Source organism: Anser cygnoides, chromosome 25 (assembly GCF_040182565.1).
Source record: "Anser cygnoides isolate HZ-2024a breed goose chromosome 25, Taihu_goose_T2T_genome, whole genome shotgun sequence".
NCBI lineage: Eukaryota > Metazoa > Chordata > Aves > Anseriformes > Anatidae > Anser > Anser cygnoides.
The window spans coordinates 3226840-3244640 of NC_089897.1; the positions used below are offsets into that span (position 1 = coordinate 3226840).

General features: G+C 42.8%; 1 protein-coding gene and 1 pseudogene across 1 annotated transcript; both read right to left on the reverse strand.

Annotated features, from left to right (window-relative positions):
* Nucleotides 1-4108: 4108 nt before the first annotated feature.
* LOC106045891 (uncharacterized) lies at nucleotides 4109-10881 on the reverse strand (annotated as a pseudogene).
* Nucleotides 10882-11755: 874 nt separating this feature from the next.
* On the reverse strand, nucleotides 11756-17019 carry LOC106045892 (triggering receptor expressed on myeloid cells 2-like). The gene is given in 5 exon segments (XM_013196664.3): nucleotides 11756-13160; nucleotides 13163-13244; nucleotides 13754-13808; nucleotides 14138-14482; nucleotides 16965-17019. Coding segments are annotated over 5 exon segments (696 nt in total). The 5' UTR covers nucleotides 17005-17019; the 3' UTR covers nucleotides 11756-12986.
* Between the last annotated feature and the right edge of the window lie 782 nt (nucleotides 17020-17801).

The window sequence follows — 17801 nt, forward strand, 5'->3', positions numbered from 1 at the left end:
ATTGTCCAGAAAGGTGGTTTATTCTTGTCCCCGAACTCTAGTATCATGCCATTATCTTTTTTTTTTTTTTTTTTTTTTTTTTTTTTTTGCCAAATACAATTGAATGGAGACCATTAAAAAGAGCTTTTTTGTTTTGGTGCAAAAGGAAGTTTTCCTCATAAGAGGACCACAGTATCACAGTATCACAGATTTCTAGGTTGGAAGAGACCTCAAGATCATCGAGTCCAACCTCTGACCTAACACTAAGTACTCCACTAAACCATATCGCTAAGCTCTACATCTAAACGTCTTTTAAAGACCTCCAGGGATGGTGACTCCACCACCTCCCTGGGCAGCCCGTTCCAATGCTTAATAACCCTTTCGGTAAAGAAGTACTTCCTAACATCCAACCTAAAACTCCCGTTGCAACTTTCGCCCATTCCCCCTCGTCCTGTCACCAGGCACGTAGGAGAACAGACCAACCCCCACCTCTTTACAGCCTCCTTTAAGGTAACTGTAGAGAGCGATAAGGTCGCCCCTGAGCCTCCTCTTCTCCAGGCTGAACAAGCCCAGCTCCCTCAGCCGCTCCTCGTAAGACTTGTTCTCCAGACCCCTCACCAGCTTGGTCGCCCTTCTCTGGACTCGCTCGAGCACGTCCATGTCCTTCCTGTAGCGAGGGGCCCAAAACTGAACACAGTACTCAAGGTGCTGCCTCACCAGAGCCGAGTACAGGGGCACAATCACTTCCCTAGACCTGCTGGCCACACTGCTTCTTATACAGGCCAGGATGCCGTTGGCCTTCTTGGCCACCTGAGCACACTGCTGGCTCATATTCAGCCGACTATCAACCAATACTCCCAGGTCCTTCTCGGCCAGGCAGCTTTCCAGCCACTCATCTCCCAGCCTGTAGCTCTGCTTGGGGTTGTTGCGCCCCAGGTGCAGGACCCGGCACTTGGCCTTGTTGAACTTCATGCAGTTGACCTCAGCCCATCGCTCCAGCCTATCCAGATCCTCCTGCAGAGCCTTCCTGCCCTCGAGCAGATCGACACACGCACTTAGCTTGGTGTCATCTGCAAACTTACTGAGGGTGCACTGGACGCCCTCATCCAGATCATCGATAAAGATATTAAAGAGGACTGGCCCCAGTACCGAGCCCTGGGGGACACCACTAGTGACCAGTCTCCAACCAGATTTGACTCCATTCACCACAACTCTCTGGGCCCGGCCATCCAGCCAGTTTCTAACCCAGCGAAGCGTACGCCAGTCCAAGCCCCGAGCAGCCAGTTTCTTGAGGAGAATGTTGTGGGGAACTGTGTCAAAAGCCTTACTGAAGTCAAGGTAGACCACATCCACAGCCTTTCCCTCATCCACCAAGCGCGTCACTTGGTCATAGAAGGAGATCAGGTTCGTCAAGCAGGACCTGCCTTTCATAAACCCATGCTGACTGGGCCTGATCGCCTGCTTGCCCTGCAAGTGCCACGTGATGACCCTCAAGATAATCTGCTCCATGAGCTTTCCTGGCACTGAGGTCAAACTGACAGGCCTATAGTTCCCCGGGTCTGCCCTGCGGCCCTTCTTATAGATGGGCGTCACATTGGCTAGCCGCCAATTGAGCAGGCTTTCAAAGGTTTAAGAAATACTCAGCTTCCATGTCTGCCTACTAATACCTCTCAGACATACTTGCTTTTCCTTCCACGTGTGCTGCTCAGGCTCTCTCAGCGGTATTGGAACTTCAATGTTAACAGTGTATATAACAGAATAAATACTTCTATCAAGCCTGAGGTCCTGCACTGTCAGGCAATCTTTTTGTGTGGTATCAGCAAGTAGTTGTATGTTATCATAGTATTGTTGAAACAGCTCTTGTGCATGTTTAGAGTTTGCAAAGCTCTTTGGGATAACAGCCATATAAATAAATAAATAAATAAATAAATAAACGTGTTCAGCCTATTCCATTTCCTGTGTTTTGGGGATGTACTCTGTTTTAGAAGAGATACACCAAACTTCACTGGTATTCATAGACAGATATGGTAGATATGATAGATATTCATAGATATGCTTGAAAGAACTGTAAGCACTCCTGTGGTTCCTGGAGCCTGGTTCTACCCTTGCTGGTGCAGAAGCAGCTTTCTGCTAGAAGAGGTTGAGAGCACATGTGAGCATCATCAGCTGGCAACGAGCAGAACAAAAGGGGCAAGTTTTGCCCCAAGCACTGTTGTGTTTCTTTCTCCTGTGCTGGATGCCTTAACAGTGTTTTCCACGTGAATCAACTGTGGGTGAAGTTTCTATGCTGTGAAACAGCATGGGGAGAAGTTCCTATATCTGCTAATCTTGGGCTAATCATGGTTGCCAGGATCCTGTTTTTTGTTCCTTATCTTTCCTTTCTGGTATTCTATATTTTGCAGTTGCTGGGGATGGGAGAGAAGTAAGGCATGAAGTAGAGAACAATCTAACAGGTATTCTAGAGTGAATAGAATAAATAAAACTTTGTATGACTAACGTGAAGTGGATACGGTTGATAAGTGTTGGATTTTCTCTGTTCTTTAGGTTTCTCATGCAAGAACACATTGCTGATTCTTTCTATTTTGAGGAGGTAGAGACAAACATGTTCCAAAAGTGTTCTCATGTTTACGTGATTTCCAGAGGAAAAGGAAAGCTATGAAGGAGCCAACTTAATTTTGTCTAGCAGGAGACTCCTTGATCTCTATAGTTTTGCTCTCAAGCAATATAATCCAAAATTTAGTTTGCTTTCCTTGTTTGTTTTTTTTTTTTTTCCTTTTTTTTTTTTTTTGTGGGTCTTTCAGGACATGGAGCAGAACTGGATGATTTACATAGTAGCTAATAAAACATTATGCTTTTCATGTCGTTTGCTCAAATCTTTGTGGTTTCTCATGCATATGGCAAATTTTACCCAATTTGCAAAACTGCTGCTGGAAGGCATTTAGATGGCATCGTACTATGACGACTGTAGCAGAATCTCTAGAGTATAATTGATTATATGATTGCTCTGTTCTTATAGTCCGCTTAGGGCAAGAGCCCTTTGTAGTGAGCAGATGAAGCTGCCTAGCCATTAGTCATATGGATATACTTCTACTACCTATTCGAGATGAAAACAGTCCTCTTAGTGGACAAAGTGGACAAAGAAGAAACAAATATTTCAGGGTAGGCTGCAGAGAATGTTTAGATTTGGGATGAGTTTTAACTACACCTCCTGGAAAAGGACAGAGGAGATGTCTGGAGGCACTGGAGTGGAAAGTATTGACAGATAGCCTCAGTCTTAGAAAAAAACCTCCTGTCCTCTTACATCCTATACACTGTGCCCGACCTATCTCATATGCCCAGTTCCTAGAATGTTGCAAATTTATTTCCTGCTACCGTCAAATGAAAGATAAGCTGGGAGGATATGTGAGACATTAGCCACGTGCAACTCTACATCGCTATTCAGCAGCTAATACAGAGCAGGGTCACTGAGTAGATGTTTCTGTCAGGCTTATCTGAAGACACGTTCAGGTTTGTAATGTCCCAGATGTCCAGAGGCTGCTTGTACACAACTTAGAGTGCTCCTGAATTCAACAGCTGGCTATAGCAGAAGTGGATAAGTGTGCTGCTGATGCTAACTAAGTACCAAATGTGCCAACGCAAATTAGTTGTTCCAACAATGCTGCCTTTGTTGTAGGCAGGTCAAATGACTAGCAAGTCTCCTTCATTTACACAGAGGGAAAATACCTGTAAGATGTTACAAATTTGGAAAGATTTGAGAATATTTCTTGTGTCTTTTTTTTAAAACAGCCAGTTTCGTATTTGTGTTTTGTGACAGAGGACTGGTGCAATCTGTAGAGATAAACTATACCTAGAAACACCCTCAATTTCACCATATGATATCAGGTTATCTACAGCTTTGTAGACCAGAAGTGTGTACCAATAAGACTTGCTATCATGACTTAGTTGTTTAACTTCTATTCTTTAAAGATCTGAGGCCTTCAGGGCCTTTATTGTGTGTGTCATTGCCTAGGTGAAGAATTTATGCATAAAAAGTTTAATTGCATTCAAAGAATCAAAGAGGTTAAATAAGGAATAGAGTTTGTATATTGAAGCTTATTATATTAATTATTTGTCTTTCCTGGTGTGTGTAATTCAGACCTTAATGGTATGGTCCCCACACAAATGCTTTTGCTGTCTCAGAAATGCCCCAAAACATAAGGGCATCAGTCAGTAAGTCTTGAGGCAGTTAGTGAAGGCAGTGGTGAGAAAGAAAGAAAAAAAAAGAAGCAAGAAGAGAAAACAGGAAGTCAGTATAGGAAGTGAAGAATGCAATCATGTAAGCCTGTTTAGGAAGGGAAAAAATGATTTTGTTAGCTATTATTTTATGTTATTTTAGTTTTATTTTTTAGATAATTTGCAATAGAGAGACAAAATAATCTCAGATACAGTTGTAAAGTGCCTGATGTCCTGTAGCCACATCAGACCAGGCAACAGAAGTTCCTTCTTCTCTCCCCTCTCCTCGCTCCATCTCTCTGTCCTCAGAACTGGACCAGAACCCACAGGCAAGATGAAGTTTACATTTACATGATGTGATTCATGGACATCTCTGCCTTTCCACATTCCTTTTTTTCCGTGCCACGCAGTACCTAAGCTGATGCTTCTTCCAACCTTAATATCAACAAATTAAAGCCATTTTTGTGTCTTACTCAGCAGCTTTGGGCCCAACTCACAGGATTAAGATGAGAATTTTAGCTGAGTTTTGGGAGTTATCCATAATCCTTAGTGGATGTTTGTACATATCACTATGATAGCAGGATTCAGGAATTTGATCAAAATGTGTGTAATATGTAGTACAGTCAAGACAGATTTATACTGTAGCATGAGTGTAGCATTAATAAACAAGCACGGAAGGGAGGAAATCCAAAGTTATACATACAGTCTAAAATCTGCACTTGTATGTTCAAACTGAAGACATATAATGTAGACAAATTTTTCAACAAAACTAAACATGTTTCCTTGACTCTCTGAAATACATGAAACAATTTTACCTGCTAAAATTCGGCAGATGCTTTACCACTTCGCTGATTTGGACCTAATAAGCATGGGCAATAATTAACATTTTATATGCAACTATTTATATGTGTTGTTGAAGTTAAAACTCTAGAAGGAAGTGTCATGCTCCCGTATCTCAAAGCCCATTGCTGGCTGTGGCACTGGATCTGTTGCCATGACAGAGAATCTGTTTCCTGTATTTGGGTTTAGAGTCGTTCATTGTTTAAAAATAGAGTAATTTAGAGAAAGCAAATATACTACAGCCTTCCACTACGTTTACTTACTAATAGCTGAATTGTGATGCTGCACTATTGGAAAATTGTGGTTATTTTTTCAGGGAAGGTTTGTGCATCCATGTGTCTCATCCTTTCAGCAGCTTTCATCCGGGCAATCCCATGTGTACCCAGCTTCAGCAGCTGGTTACAAATGGATTGTTTCTAAGCCCAGTTCAGCAAAATTCTATGAATAAACCCAAGGCTTTGTGCTGCTTCGTTTAAGTGAACCTGTTTTTCTCTTTTTCAATTCCAGAACGTGGAGCTGCGGCTCTGAAGAAAACAGTAGCATATTCTACAGGCCCTGAGAAAACTGAGTTCCCTGGTGGTTCTTCAAGGTGGAAGAGAACTTTTGGTGAAGGCTGTACATTGACATATGTAACATCTTCAGGCTTTGGTGGAGGTTGGTGCCTTAAGACAGCATATGTTGTGCAGTCATTCTTATCCCCATCTGAAGTTCTACTTGCTTTTTTTCTTCCATCCTTCTGAAAAGGCGTGAAGAGTGAGAAGTTGAAAAGGAATTCACCATTTTTTGGTTATGAATGTTAGTCTCAGCTCACTTAAAATTACAGATATTTTCGCCTCATATCATGAAGCTGGGGAAGAGGGGAGAGGATGCTGGAGAAAAAAGAAAGCGTGCTCAGAGAAGTCTGGGAAACTTCTTTTACACCAAACTCTGCTTCCTAAGTCTTAAGGGACTGGGTAGAAAGGCGCAGCAACAGTTAACACACAGAATATTTAGGGGGGTTGCGGCTAGCAGATTTTTCCTTTGATGAGAAACTTTGTTGATCTTACTAAAGGTTCAAGGCCAGCGAACTTTCAAAATTATATATTGCTTTTTTTTTTTCTGAGTGTTGTAAACAAAAACATGCAGAGGGGTTATGACTTAGCCAAATAACCGAGTCAGGTTGTGTCTGCTCTGCAGCCACATGTGGGCAATCACAAACACAGACTGCTGGCTGCAGTCTGCTAGCTTGAGCGGATGCTACGTGTTCGCTGTAGGATGTGTGGTATCGTGTGCTTTGTAATCGCCTTGAGTGGTAAGCACAGAGCCAGCATCTCTGCGTGACAGAGATCAAACAAAGCACCAGGAATGAGGGATTTCTGATGCTCTCTTACCTGCAGCACTCCTTTTCTGAAATCAGGATGTCTGCTAAAGTCCATCCCTTTTCCTCCTGCAAATAACAGAATCTCCTTTGAGTGCAGAACCACACCTTTACCTTTTCATCTTAAAAATGATTGCCCCCACTCTTCCATCCCTGACATTTAGCTCACATGTTGCATTTCTCTCAGCTTGGTCTTGTTTCCTCCCTTTGCAATGATACTACAAATAAACCTTACTGGCATTCAGGGTAGTGTGAAACCAGGTCCTAGGGGCAGGGAAAAAGAGAGAAGAGGATTAGAGAGCTTTACCTGCCCTTTTCCTTCTGATGTAGCTGGTGACAAGGAGGGTAACAGTAGCAATAAGGGCAGTTGTAGCCAGGAAGGAACTCAGCACCATGACAGTATAACGAGTCCTGCAAGGAAAAGCATGGTATCTCCATTACTATTTACAGCATGAGAGGTGATTAGGCTAATTTGGAAGGGGATTTTGTGTGTTGGAAAATGGAGTATGGTTCCAGGATAAAAATTCAGCATGCTGTCTCGAAACAAGTTTGGTTCTGGGTGGTCAGTACTGGTCTACAGACACAAAGGATCCATCTCAGCTGTATTTTCTTTGGCACTTGGCAAGCCTGGGGCATATTCAGAAGCTTGAAATCTCTTCCTGCAATCAGTTGCAGTGCTACTAGAGCTCAAAGGCATCCCTCATAAGGATGCAGTTGCCCTTCTCATGATCTGTCTTTGATCAGGATCATTATGAGGGTCTCTTTTGATCAGGTCTGGTAATAACTCTCATCTAACATGCCGTGTGGTTTAGATGGGGTTGGTCTTAGGCTGGTCTGCTTGTACCAGAGGCAGAATCATTGTAGCATTGCACAGGCCATATGGTTGTCCCTTTTAACCGTGTAGAAAGGAAGGATGCAGTTAAATCGGGCATCTTCAAGAGACCTCTCCTGGTGCTCCTGAAACCAATAGGAGACTTCTGCAGCTTTTTATGGGACTTGGGGAGGTTGGTCCAAACCCCATGGCAGAGAAACGGAAGCCTACGTGTATGTGTGCATGTGAAAGTTTCAGCTGTTTGTGACAGCACCCCTCAAATCCTGCACTGCATCCAGAATGCCACGATTAGAGTCTGGGAATCTTTGCTTTTACCTCTGGTCCTTTTTGCTGGCATCTGTGGGGCTGGCATCCAGTTTCCAGTTTTCCCCTTGAAACAAAAACACAAGAGCAGGTGATTTTCCCACATTGATCCATCCCTGGTGACTTTCTCTCATGCTTAAAAATTCTGCTTTGCAGGTTGATAGGATGCTCTGAAGTTATTGCTTGTTTGTTACCCATGACATTGTGCACAAGAATATTCCTCCTGTGCTATTTACCCGCAGAAGAAGGTTTATTAATGCAGCAGAGTCACTGGAGTGGGATCATCCAGTTTCTCAAGAAGGATCTGGGAGTTTTGTTTAGGTTGTTCAATAGTACCTATTATCAATGAATCTAAATGAAAACATCAGGTGTAGGCCCAGCCAGACAGCTAGTAGCTAGCTGGACAGGAACAGACATCCTGTGAGTCCAGTTTACTTCCCTTTGGATTATAGTCCTCTGTGTTTTTTTTTGTTGTTTGTTTTTTTTTTTCATTCTTGCAAAATATTTCCTACTGAATTTCATCATGCCTTGGAAAACCTACTTATTTGATGATTATATCACGTGCGGAGGGGCAAAAGACTGGTGGTTTCTGCTTCCCTTATAAGTTTGGGTTCTGTGACAAATCAAAGGAAAGCTACTGTCGGGGTTAAGTTTTGTAGAAGGTAAGCCATGAAAATTCATACAATTTTAGAAACTGATGTAAAAATTGAGTTGCAATTGAATGCTGTTAGAAAGGAAGCATTTTAGAAAAAAAATATCTTGTGATCTTTTTCTTAAAAAAGAAATCTTGTGATTTCCCCTTTCCCTCCACATTTTTCAGTTGTCAGAAAAATCAAATAGCTTCCACCAAGCATCTTCTGTTTTGCTGCTTTCTGCACCAGCTAAAAGCAGAAGAAGTAAAGTTTGAAAGCAAATAGAAAAGTTTATTAATGAACAGTTATAAAAAGGTGAACTCAGGTGGAAATTCAGGTAAATGTTCAGATCTCTTGGAGTCTGTTTCATCTGCTGATGTGAATGTTAAATTTCATTAGTCAATGAAGCCAAACCAGACTGCCTCCCTCCCAAGAATTGGCTGCAATTTCTACCATTAGTATGTATCAAAAAATCTGTGTAAGAAAGGAAATTCAGGAATTATCTGTGTCTCAGGAAATTTCAAGGCTCAGAAGAGAGCTCTTTAACGTTGACCTGGAGTCTTTCTTGTCAAGTACTAAGAAACTGCTGACTTTTAGAAGATCATCATTAATTCTTTGATTAACTCACCCAAAACTTTCAGCATGATCCTCTTCAGTAGTTTGTTTCTCCCCTGGAAATGGCTCTCAAGATGGTATTCGCCTGAGTCATTAAGCTGGAGATTTTTCAGCCACACTCTAATCATTTTCCTTGTGAAGTCATTCATCATTTCAGTCCTTCCTACTTTAATGATACTTTGATCAGCGTTAGCTCTGATAATAGGTTGACATCTAGCTCGGGACACCATTTTGCACCACATAAAATGCTGAAGCTTCCCAACGTTGGCTGTCACAGAATAGGAGCAATGAAGGAACAGGGATTTCCCTTTTTTTGCAAATATTGTTACAGGTTCTAAAGACAACAGAGTGGTGATTCGTCAGAGGGGCAAAAGACAGGAAAATGCAATCCCCACAACAGCACACATCGCACCCAACAAAGGAGCAGAGCAAACACCAGCACAAAGAGAACTGGCAGAAGACGTGGAAGTTACCGGCCATGGTATCAAGTTCCAGGGCTGTCATTGCTGTCAAATTCCCCAGCTGCTGTGACATGGAGCTACCTCTGTGCTGTGTTCAATTTAGGAGGGTGTTGCTCCATCTCTCAAGTCAGCTACTTGAGTTATCAAAGCCTTTCTGTGTGAAAGGGCTCTGTGTCTGGGAAATGCTTTTAACAAAATGGAAGATTTTGTACAAAAAAAAAAAAGTATTTTTTTTTTTAGTTTTCATCAACTTGTCTGTCCCAAACCTAAACCCATTTGTTTCTGATGAGTATAATCCCACAAAATTTTGTTATTTTTTTTGATGGTAATTTTTTAAATAATGATTTCTTTCCCTTTGATGCTCTTTGATTTCATATGGATAAAATAATTTCTTGGCCATTTCTGCCTCTAGATACATGCAGATACATATTATGGTTTCTTATTGCCCTTGATAATCTCTAGTGGAATCTCTGTGACTAGATACACCATACTTTGCTATGGAAAAAAAACTGGAAATGACGTATCATTCTTGATTTATTTTGGTTGTCTCCCACCCGGTGCTCTGTTGACCTCATAGCTCACCCTTAGGTGAAACCATCATCTGTATTCTTTGCAGCAAAATTTGCTTCAGATCTACCCAGACTCCACACTGGTATGTGCCAGAATCCGCTCTTCGAAGTGCTGCCATGATAACAGAAAACCAGCCGCCTCCAAAGTCTTTCAGCTGAACGGTGCCGTGCACGGTTAGGATTAATCCCTTCTTCTGAAGGGAAACTCAAGGGTAAGACTGGACAATATCTTTCTGATAGCTCCTTGCACCAGAATTTCTACTCACGTAAATGCTTGTGCACATCATATGAACAGTTAGCTCTGAAGGAGTCTCCCTCTACGTGCAGAAACACGTGTGTGTCCTCTCCTGGCATGCATGATCCTTTCAAAAAAAAAAGAAAATTGATGCTAGAACTAATCTCAGCTTAGTGTGCCACTTTTTCTTACGTTATACCACTAATACTGCTGGGACTGTGAGAAGAGTTATTTAACTCTGCAGGTTTGCATAAATAAACATCCATGCCTAGCCTAGAAAAAGGGAGCCACTACCCTTTTTCCATTGTTATTCAGATTGTTCCTCTCTGTGGACTCAGTATTTATTGGCAGTAAGAAAGCAAACAGCAGCTAGCCTGTCTGACATTGCTCACAATACCTCATCCATCACGTATCTGGAGAAAGCAACACAGATTCCCCTCCCCATATGCTAGGTGATTTCAGACTAAGAATGCTTCAGTGGTGGGAGAGAAAGGTCTAAGAAGGTCAGAGATTGCCAAGTATCCCTCATAAAATTAATTTCTGGACAAACTAACAAACTACTGTAAAGAAAAATGAGGAGGCAAAAGCTTGTATAATTAAAATAAGCACATTTCAGGCTGAATATGTCCTCCCCTTGTAGTCCCTCATTGACATCTGGCAGTCTTATTCTGTGTCTGGCCATAGATGGCCTGAATAAAAAGTGCAAATAAGAGTGTGCAGTGCACACAACAGCACAGAAAGTACCCTGTTCCCTGGAGAAATAAGAAGTCTCTGAGCCTTACCTGGTAGTGCCAGCAAGAGCAGCAGGGCTGGAAAACCGCCCATTCTGAAGTACAAAGTGGTTTAGGGCACGGAGAAAAAAATTATCCCAGATCTTCTTTATCACTGAGGAATTCTCTGGTGTAGGGGAAGCTAACTTGCTTTGTCATTTACAGTCATCTGCTGCCTAGTGATGCCAGTTTGGAGTCACTAAGAACATCTTTTAACCACAGTCTTAATATTACTTCCCATGTGGGAAGGCTGCACCATGTTTACTGGCTGTTTTTTTGCTTTAAGTATATTGTTTTCTAGATAGCCGTATTTAGCAACCATGCTGTGTGGCTGTGAAAGAAACGGATATTTTTGGTCTCTAGGGCCACCTTGATATACTACAGAGCAGCTTTCAGTAGGATGTGTTCATTCTTCCTGCTGTTTTGCACATAGATGCAAGTTTTGTATCCTTGTTCCCAAAGAGCTTGTACAGTGCTAGAGAACAAGCATTACATTCCCCCAACATCACGGAAGCAGTGGGCAGCCTTGCATGAGGTTTCTCAACAGGTTAGAGCTGGAATTAGGACCTAAGCCTCCTGGCTAGAGCTGTGATTCCCTTGCTTTACTGCTCATCTCTACACTGGGCACTACAGTGCCACCCAGGAATGTTAAAGCTAGATTTGCGTTAGTACAGCTGCAGTGCTGTGCGGCTGTATACGGGCTAATTTACCCTGTGGAAGCAGAGGAAATTAACTTAGAGCACAACCATGAACAGCCAGGTCTGGTTTTGGAATCTAAATGGAGCTCATCTAAACAGTGCTAAATGCACCTTGACCTGCCAACCTGCCCAGGTGTCCTGGGGCACTTCTGTACACTATAAACGTGCCGGCATGTTCTAAGTGTTACCGTTTGTCTGGGTGATGTATTGTGAGTCGGGGTACTCCACCCTTTATCATGAATCCACATTAAGTAAGATAATCAGTTTTTTATTTAGCTTTGTAGGCAATGCAAAGAAATACGTGTGAATGGCCTTGGGTTTGGGGTCTTTGGGCAGTTAAATGCAGCTTCATTTGGGGGAGTGATAAACAATGATCGTGTTGGTAACATCCCCTTGAGAAAGTAGATGAAAGGCAGGGAGAAGTATAAAGAGTTCATGCTTTGAACATTTCACTTGAGAAATGAGGAAGCAGGCTCAGGGTTGTGCGTAGCCTTCACATCCCTTTCTGTTACATTTTGCAGTTCCGCATCTCTTTCCACACCGACTGTCCACTAAGGATCCATTCTGCCAGAGGAAATCTGTGGGGGCTGGTCACCTTGGGAAAAGAGAAGCTGTCACCTGGCAGTACCGTGAAATAACATCACGCTGACGGGTCTCAATCCAGACCCCAGTGGAATGATGCTGAAGGTAAGTTTCTGGAATAACTGCCTGGTGGTATGGAGCAGTTACTAGCAGTGACTAGCAGTGAGGTGACAGCAGAGCACTGCATTGCCGTAAATATGGCAAAAAAGGTCAGTCATTAGAGGGTGGAATCTCAGTTACAAAACTGATTTCTAGACACTAATACTGGCTTTCATTACAAACCATACACTTCTGGTTATATTTCATGCTTTTGGAAGAAGCGCTCAGCAGTTTTGTAGACGTATAGGACATGCTGAAAAAAGATATTATCTCTTCAATAAATCAAAAGTTCCTTGGGGAATTTTGACAGAACAATGTCTTAAAATTTTTACATTGTTTTTGTGTGCATTCATGAGTTCCACAAGAACACACGGTGGCTGAGCTGCATTACCTGAATTCCTGTTTATGTTCACTGGCCTATCTGTACTTTCATTTACAGCAAAGCATTGTCTGGCCTGGCACTGAGCTGGGGGAAAATGGAGCAGAGCTCTGTCGCCTTTACTGTGTCTGGGGAAACGTCTCTGCACATAGATAAGTCTTTGCTGGATCTCTTGACAAAAATATTTCATGTTCCTCCTTCCCCCCAACCCCCAGTTCCATCTCCTTCCACCAGGTTCAGGTGTTACTGGCAGCATCATTTCACTTCAATTGCGTTGGGAAAAGTTGGTCAGCGGCAATGAGAGAAGGTGAGATGGTGACATTCGCTCTTTAGGGCGATAGGTCTGTCAATACCTATGTCCCGTGGGTGATCCTTTTCTTTCTTACAGCAGGTGGCAAAGCTTTGCCGGAAAATGATTGATGTTCATTTCCCTGTCGATTCTCTTGGTTCAGCTCTAAGCAGCGCTCTCGAGGAGGAGCTGATTCCATCACGTGCATGCTTTACGAGGTCACCGGGGAAAGGGAGGACCCGCTGTTCATTCAAGGTTGAGTTGTTCTTCTCTGTCTCTCTGTTTTTCCCGCTCTTGCTAATGATAAAAAGATCAGCACGGCCACCACAAACTTGACAGCCAGGAGTCCGCCAATGACATAGAAGACAGTGAAGTCAGCTTCAGGATGGATGCTATGGGGAGCCATAAGCACAACAAAAAAAAAGGCTTAGCCAGGAAGGGGATGGTTCAACCTTTAGAAAAGCTCACATATTTTGGTAGTATAAAGTGCAAAGATGGTAACATCTCATGTGACAAGCTCCGTGCCTGGGCACAGCAGAGCCTCAGAGGTTAGAACAACTGTTACAGGTTTTAACTGTAAGATCTCACGTATGAATAAGTTATAGAATCATAGAATCTGTTTTAGGTGGAAAAGACCTGCAAGATCATCTAGTCCAAGCTTTAACCTAGCACTGCTGAGTCCACCATTAAATTATCATTTGCAGGATTTGTTTTGCCTGTCCCTGAAGCACTGCATTCCCTTTAGAAACTACACAGCAGCTTCAAGAATTGTCATGGATTAGGAATAGGCAGAGAATATGCCTGTGGTGGTACTCAGCTTCAAATGGAGTTGCAGATGCTAATCTAGTTTAGTCCTAGGAAAGTTAGAGTTCAGAGCATGTGAAAAAGTTTTATGGCTTACCTGGAGATGCTGTGCACAGCACTAGGCTCCTCTGGCATTTGGGTTTCCAGGACAGCTGAAGACAGAAACAGAACAGTTTAGTCTGCAAATGTTTCTGTGTGATACTCATTGGTTTCACAAAACCAGTGCCCCAGTTAGGCACAGGTAACCAAGATGAGACTGGACAATGAGCGGCATGCTAGGAGATTAATCTGGGTAATTATAGATGATGTGTGTTAGATGTCTGTAGTAGTTGCTGTAAATTAGGAACTAAAATGGGACAGTGAAACATGGTACTTCCTTAGGAAAGTAGATGTTTACCAAAGTAAGGCCTTGACATCTGCAGACACGTGAAATTTAAGTTAAAACTCAGGAACTCATGAAACACAGAGCCCCAGGACCTACCTGTCAGCACTTTCACTTGCACCTTCTGTAAGGTGTTTGTTTCCCCCAGGTAGTCAGTTCTGCACTGGTACAGCCCAGCGTCCTGCTTCTTGAGTCGCTTCATGGTCACCGTCAGGACCCCTTCGTGGACGTTGTCACTGATGGAAGTGGTGCCGTTCCTGTTCTTCAGGAAGGGCAGCCAGAAGCGGCGGGCGCTCACCACGTGTTGGCACTTGGTCTCATCGATCTGCTTGCACCAGCTCTTTTCTCTCCACCGCTGCTGCCAGGGGTTATAGGTACAATTGATAGATACGGTCCCCCCCTCCACTCCGTACACCAGGGTGATGTTGTCTGCAGCACAGGATGCTAGAAGGAGAAAGTGGTGAGCCACATCTCTTTTACGTCTACTGCTTATCACTGTGTTTAGGCTAAACAAATGCCGTTTTCCTCTTTTACAACGCTAATGATGACTGCTGCCAACTGTAGGGCTGGCTCACCTGTCTGCTTCCCTCATGAGAGTCTTGGTTCAGACTTTGTTGAAATATGTCAGTAGTGATCCTTTTGACTGGTGTGTCATCTGGCTCGTGCTAGGCAGCTCTTGGGGTAGGGACTGAGGTAACCGTTCCATTAATATTTGCAGATTTTCTGAAGCTCAGCCAGTTTTGGCCTTCATCTTCCCCTTCTGGCCCTGTGGTGACTGCTGTGGATTGCAGTCTGGAGCGCAAGCACATCACACTTGCTGTAGTCGTTGGGCTCCTGCCCGTTAAGAGGAAGCAGTTTGCCAGCATGACTAGGGGATTAAAAATAAACTTGCATTTTCCTCTCGTTCTGAGGAGCATGAAGCTGGGTATTCAAGTAGATTGACTGGGCGCCAGGCAAACTGGCTTGGCTTTTAAAAGGTCTTTTTACCAGGCAAATCATCAAAACACAGCTTGACCCAATAATGACCAATTGTTTCTGAGTAACTCTCAGATTTGTCTTGCTGTAACACCCCTATTTTGCAGCATCCGACCTGCCTACTTGAATACAGCTGCAGCAAGGTTCAAAGGTATAGATTCCCCAATGTTTCAAAAGTATAGATTTGGCTCCAATGTGCACTCTGCTGTGGAAAAGGTCCTTTGCAGTAAATGCCCATGAAGATTATCCCAATTTTAAGGGCTTTACACAGCCAAAGGGAAGCAAAACAACCTTGGCGGATGCTGAAAGTGATACCTACAATACGTACCCAGCTAGCTGTTTAGCAGGTTACCTCTTAATCCGACTCCTGATTCCAGAGTCAGCAGATGTTTTCACCCTGTCTTTTAATACCCTTTTAATTTTAATCCTGTTGATAACTGGTCTTCAGCTTCATTTTTATATATATATATATTTTATTTTTATTTTTTGCCTTAGTTCCTTACTTCTAATTTCCATTCCTCTTTGTGGTGGGCAAAGGCAGAAGGGACCGTCTTAACTATAAATAATTCTGGAGAGAAGTGCAGCGTGGTATTTATGGAAGTATTTGTATTTCTAGTGAAAAAATTTTGAGGCTTCTGTGAAACCATAAGTAATGCTAAAACAAAAGTAAATTAAAAAATAAGTCGTTGTGAGGACTTTGTGCTGGCAGAGCCTTTTAATAACATGTCTTAAAATAATCATAAAAATTCTGAGTGAATTGTAAACTAAAAAAAACAACCAAACAAACAAAAAAAAACCACTGAAGGTCTTTCAGGCTTTTCTAGAAGAAAGCATAAAAGTGGAGCTATGCTCTCCAATTATCTAACACCTACAACCCTTTATCCTGATATTTTGCTCTACTGGGTAGTTCCAGTCAAGGCTTACCTCCCTGCATGTCCAGTCCAGTCCCGTGCAAGCCAACTAAACATTTTAACTCCCTCTCTTATTTCTCTTGTGGACCTTTCCTTGCCCCTAGTTCAGTTAGCTTCTTCAGTTCCACGGCAGCCCCAGGTACTTCTTTTATTGACCAGAAACACCACTGCAAAAATGTCTTGATCAGAATCATGTCATTTAAAGATTTGCTGATGCCCCTGTGGAAAAAACTGTGTCATTATCTTTTCAGCCAATTCTGCTGACAGGTCCTTTACTGTTTGTGTTTGTTCTCCCTTGTTGCTTGCTTCCAGAAAAAATATAGTGGACTTTTTTCCAAGTTCATTCAGATTTTTGTCATAATTGAGATAGGTTTCTGTGCTCCCAAAGCCTGCATCTGTTACATTTCTGTGCACTCTTTCAGATATCTAGTCTCTCCAAAATTTGGCTGGAGAGGGAAAGCTTTGAGCTGGGAATACCAGCTAGATCCTGTGCCTTGTTTCTCATTGCAGGTGGACATTGCTCTCCAAGCTGAAAATAGAGACTGGGAGTGTTGCTCTCTACAAGAGATGTTCTTCGTCTTATTGTGATGCCTAAGATTTCAGAGGAGAGGTCCCTGCTTCAATGAATTTTATTTTCCTCCTCTTGAACCACAGCTGCTGCAATTTACATTCAACCCCCTACAAATGCAAACAAATAGGATTTTGCAGTTTCACTCTGAGGAGGCACATAAGACTCCTGTTCTGACTCAAAAGGATCCCTGTGAGAAAAGGTGAGCGCTTGGATCATTGCTGGCCCTTTGTTAAATTAAGAGAAAAGAGCGAACTTCAGCCATAATAGTTTTTACTGGTCTTCCGAAGAGCTGTATGCTACCACGAAGATGCCTTTGCATCCAGAAAGAGCTACTGTATCTCATGGCCTGTGCAGTCTTTTCCTGTAGTATTATCAATAATCTTATATGAGGCATAGATAGAGAGTAAGTTTACACCAGTCCTTTACCCTGCCCGTTAACTGAAACCCAAGGCCATGCACGCTTTCTTACCTGACAAAAGCAACAAGACGAGGTGCGTGAGCTTCTCCATGTCTGTCCAGCAGAGAAGTAGTCAAGAGATGAGTCTGGACAAAAGCAAAAAGGATTGTTGCCCAAGAGCAGCTTGCTTTTCCCCCCTCCCTGCTCTGCCGGAAGGAATGAGCACAGGAACTTGGCATCTTTTTCGGCCTGTGTATTGAGCAATTCATTAGGGACGGGCATTTCTCTCACAAGCTGAAAATTCAGGCATCAGCATTGCCCACTCACAGCCAGAGTTTAGTCTAGACAGCCTGAAAGAGAACATCATGTGATGGTCTCCAGTAGCATTAGCAAAGCGATTGGCTGCCCTTTTTATTTTTTGATTTATTTACTTGGAGATCGTCCATGCTAGTGCTGGTAAAGCCTTGCTTCCTAACTTACAGAAACAGGCAGATAAACGTGCAGGTCTACCCATTAATAAATGTGCTTTCTTTTTCTTTCCTCTAGTTAGTGTTTAAGAAAATGGTACCTCACAGCACCTAAAAATTCTCAGTGGGGCTTACACGTTCCAGCTCTTGTTCATTCTTGCTCCACTAAGCACAAGTCTGGATTCTCTTTGATTAGAAGCAACTGTGAACCTGAAAATGTATTTCTTCCACTTGGTTGTCTTCTACCTCTTCCACTGTTTGACCCAGTGTAACTGACTGCAAGAATAGCAAATAGTTAGAGGAATCGTGGGCTGGATGATCCATTTCTGGAACCGTTTTTCTTTTTCTTCCTTTCGTTTCGAGTTAAACATGGCAACTCTGACATTCTCAAAGAACAAATCAGCTTCCCTGCTGCAGCTATAGCAAGAGAAGCCTATTGGAA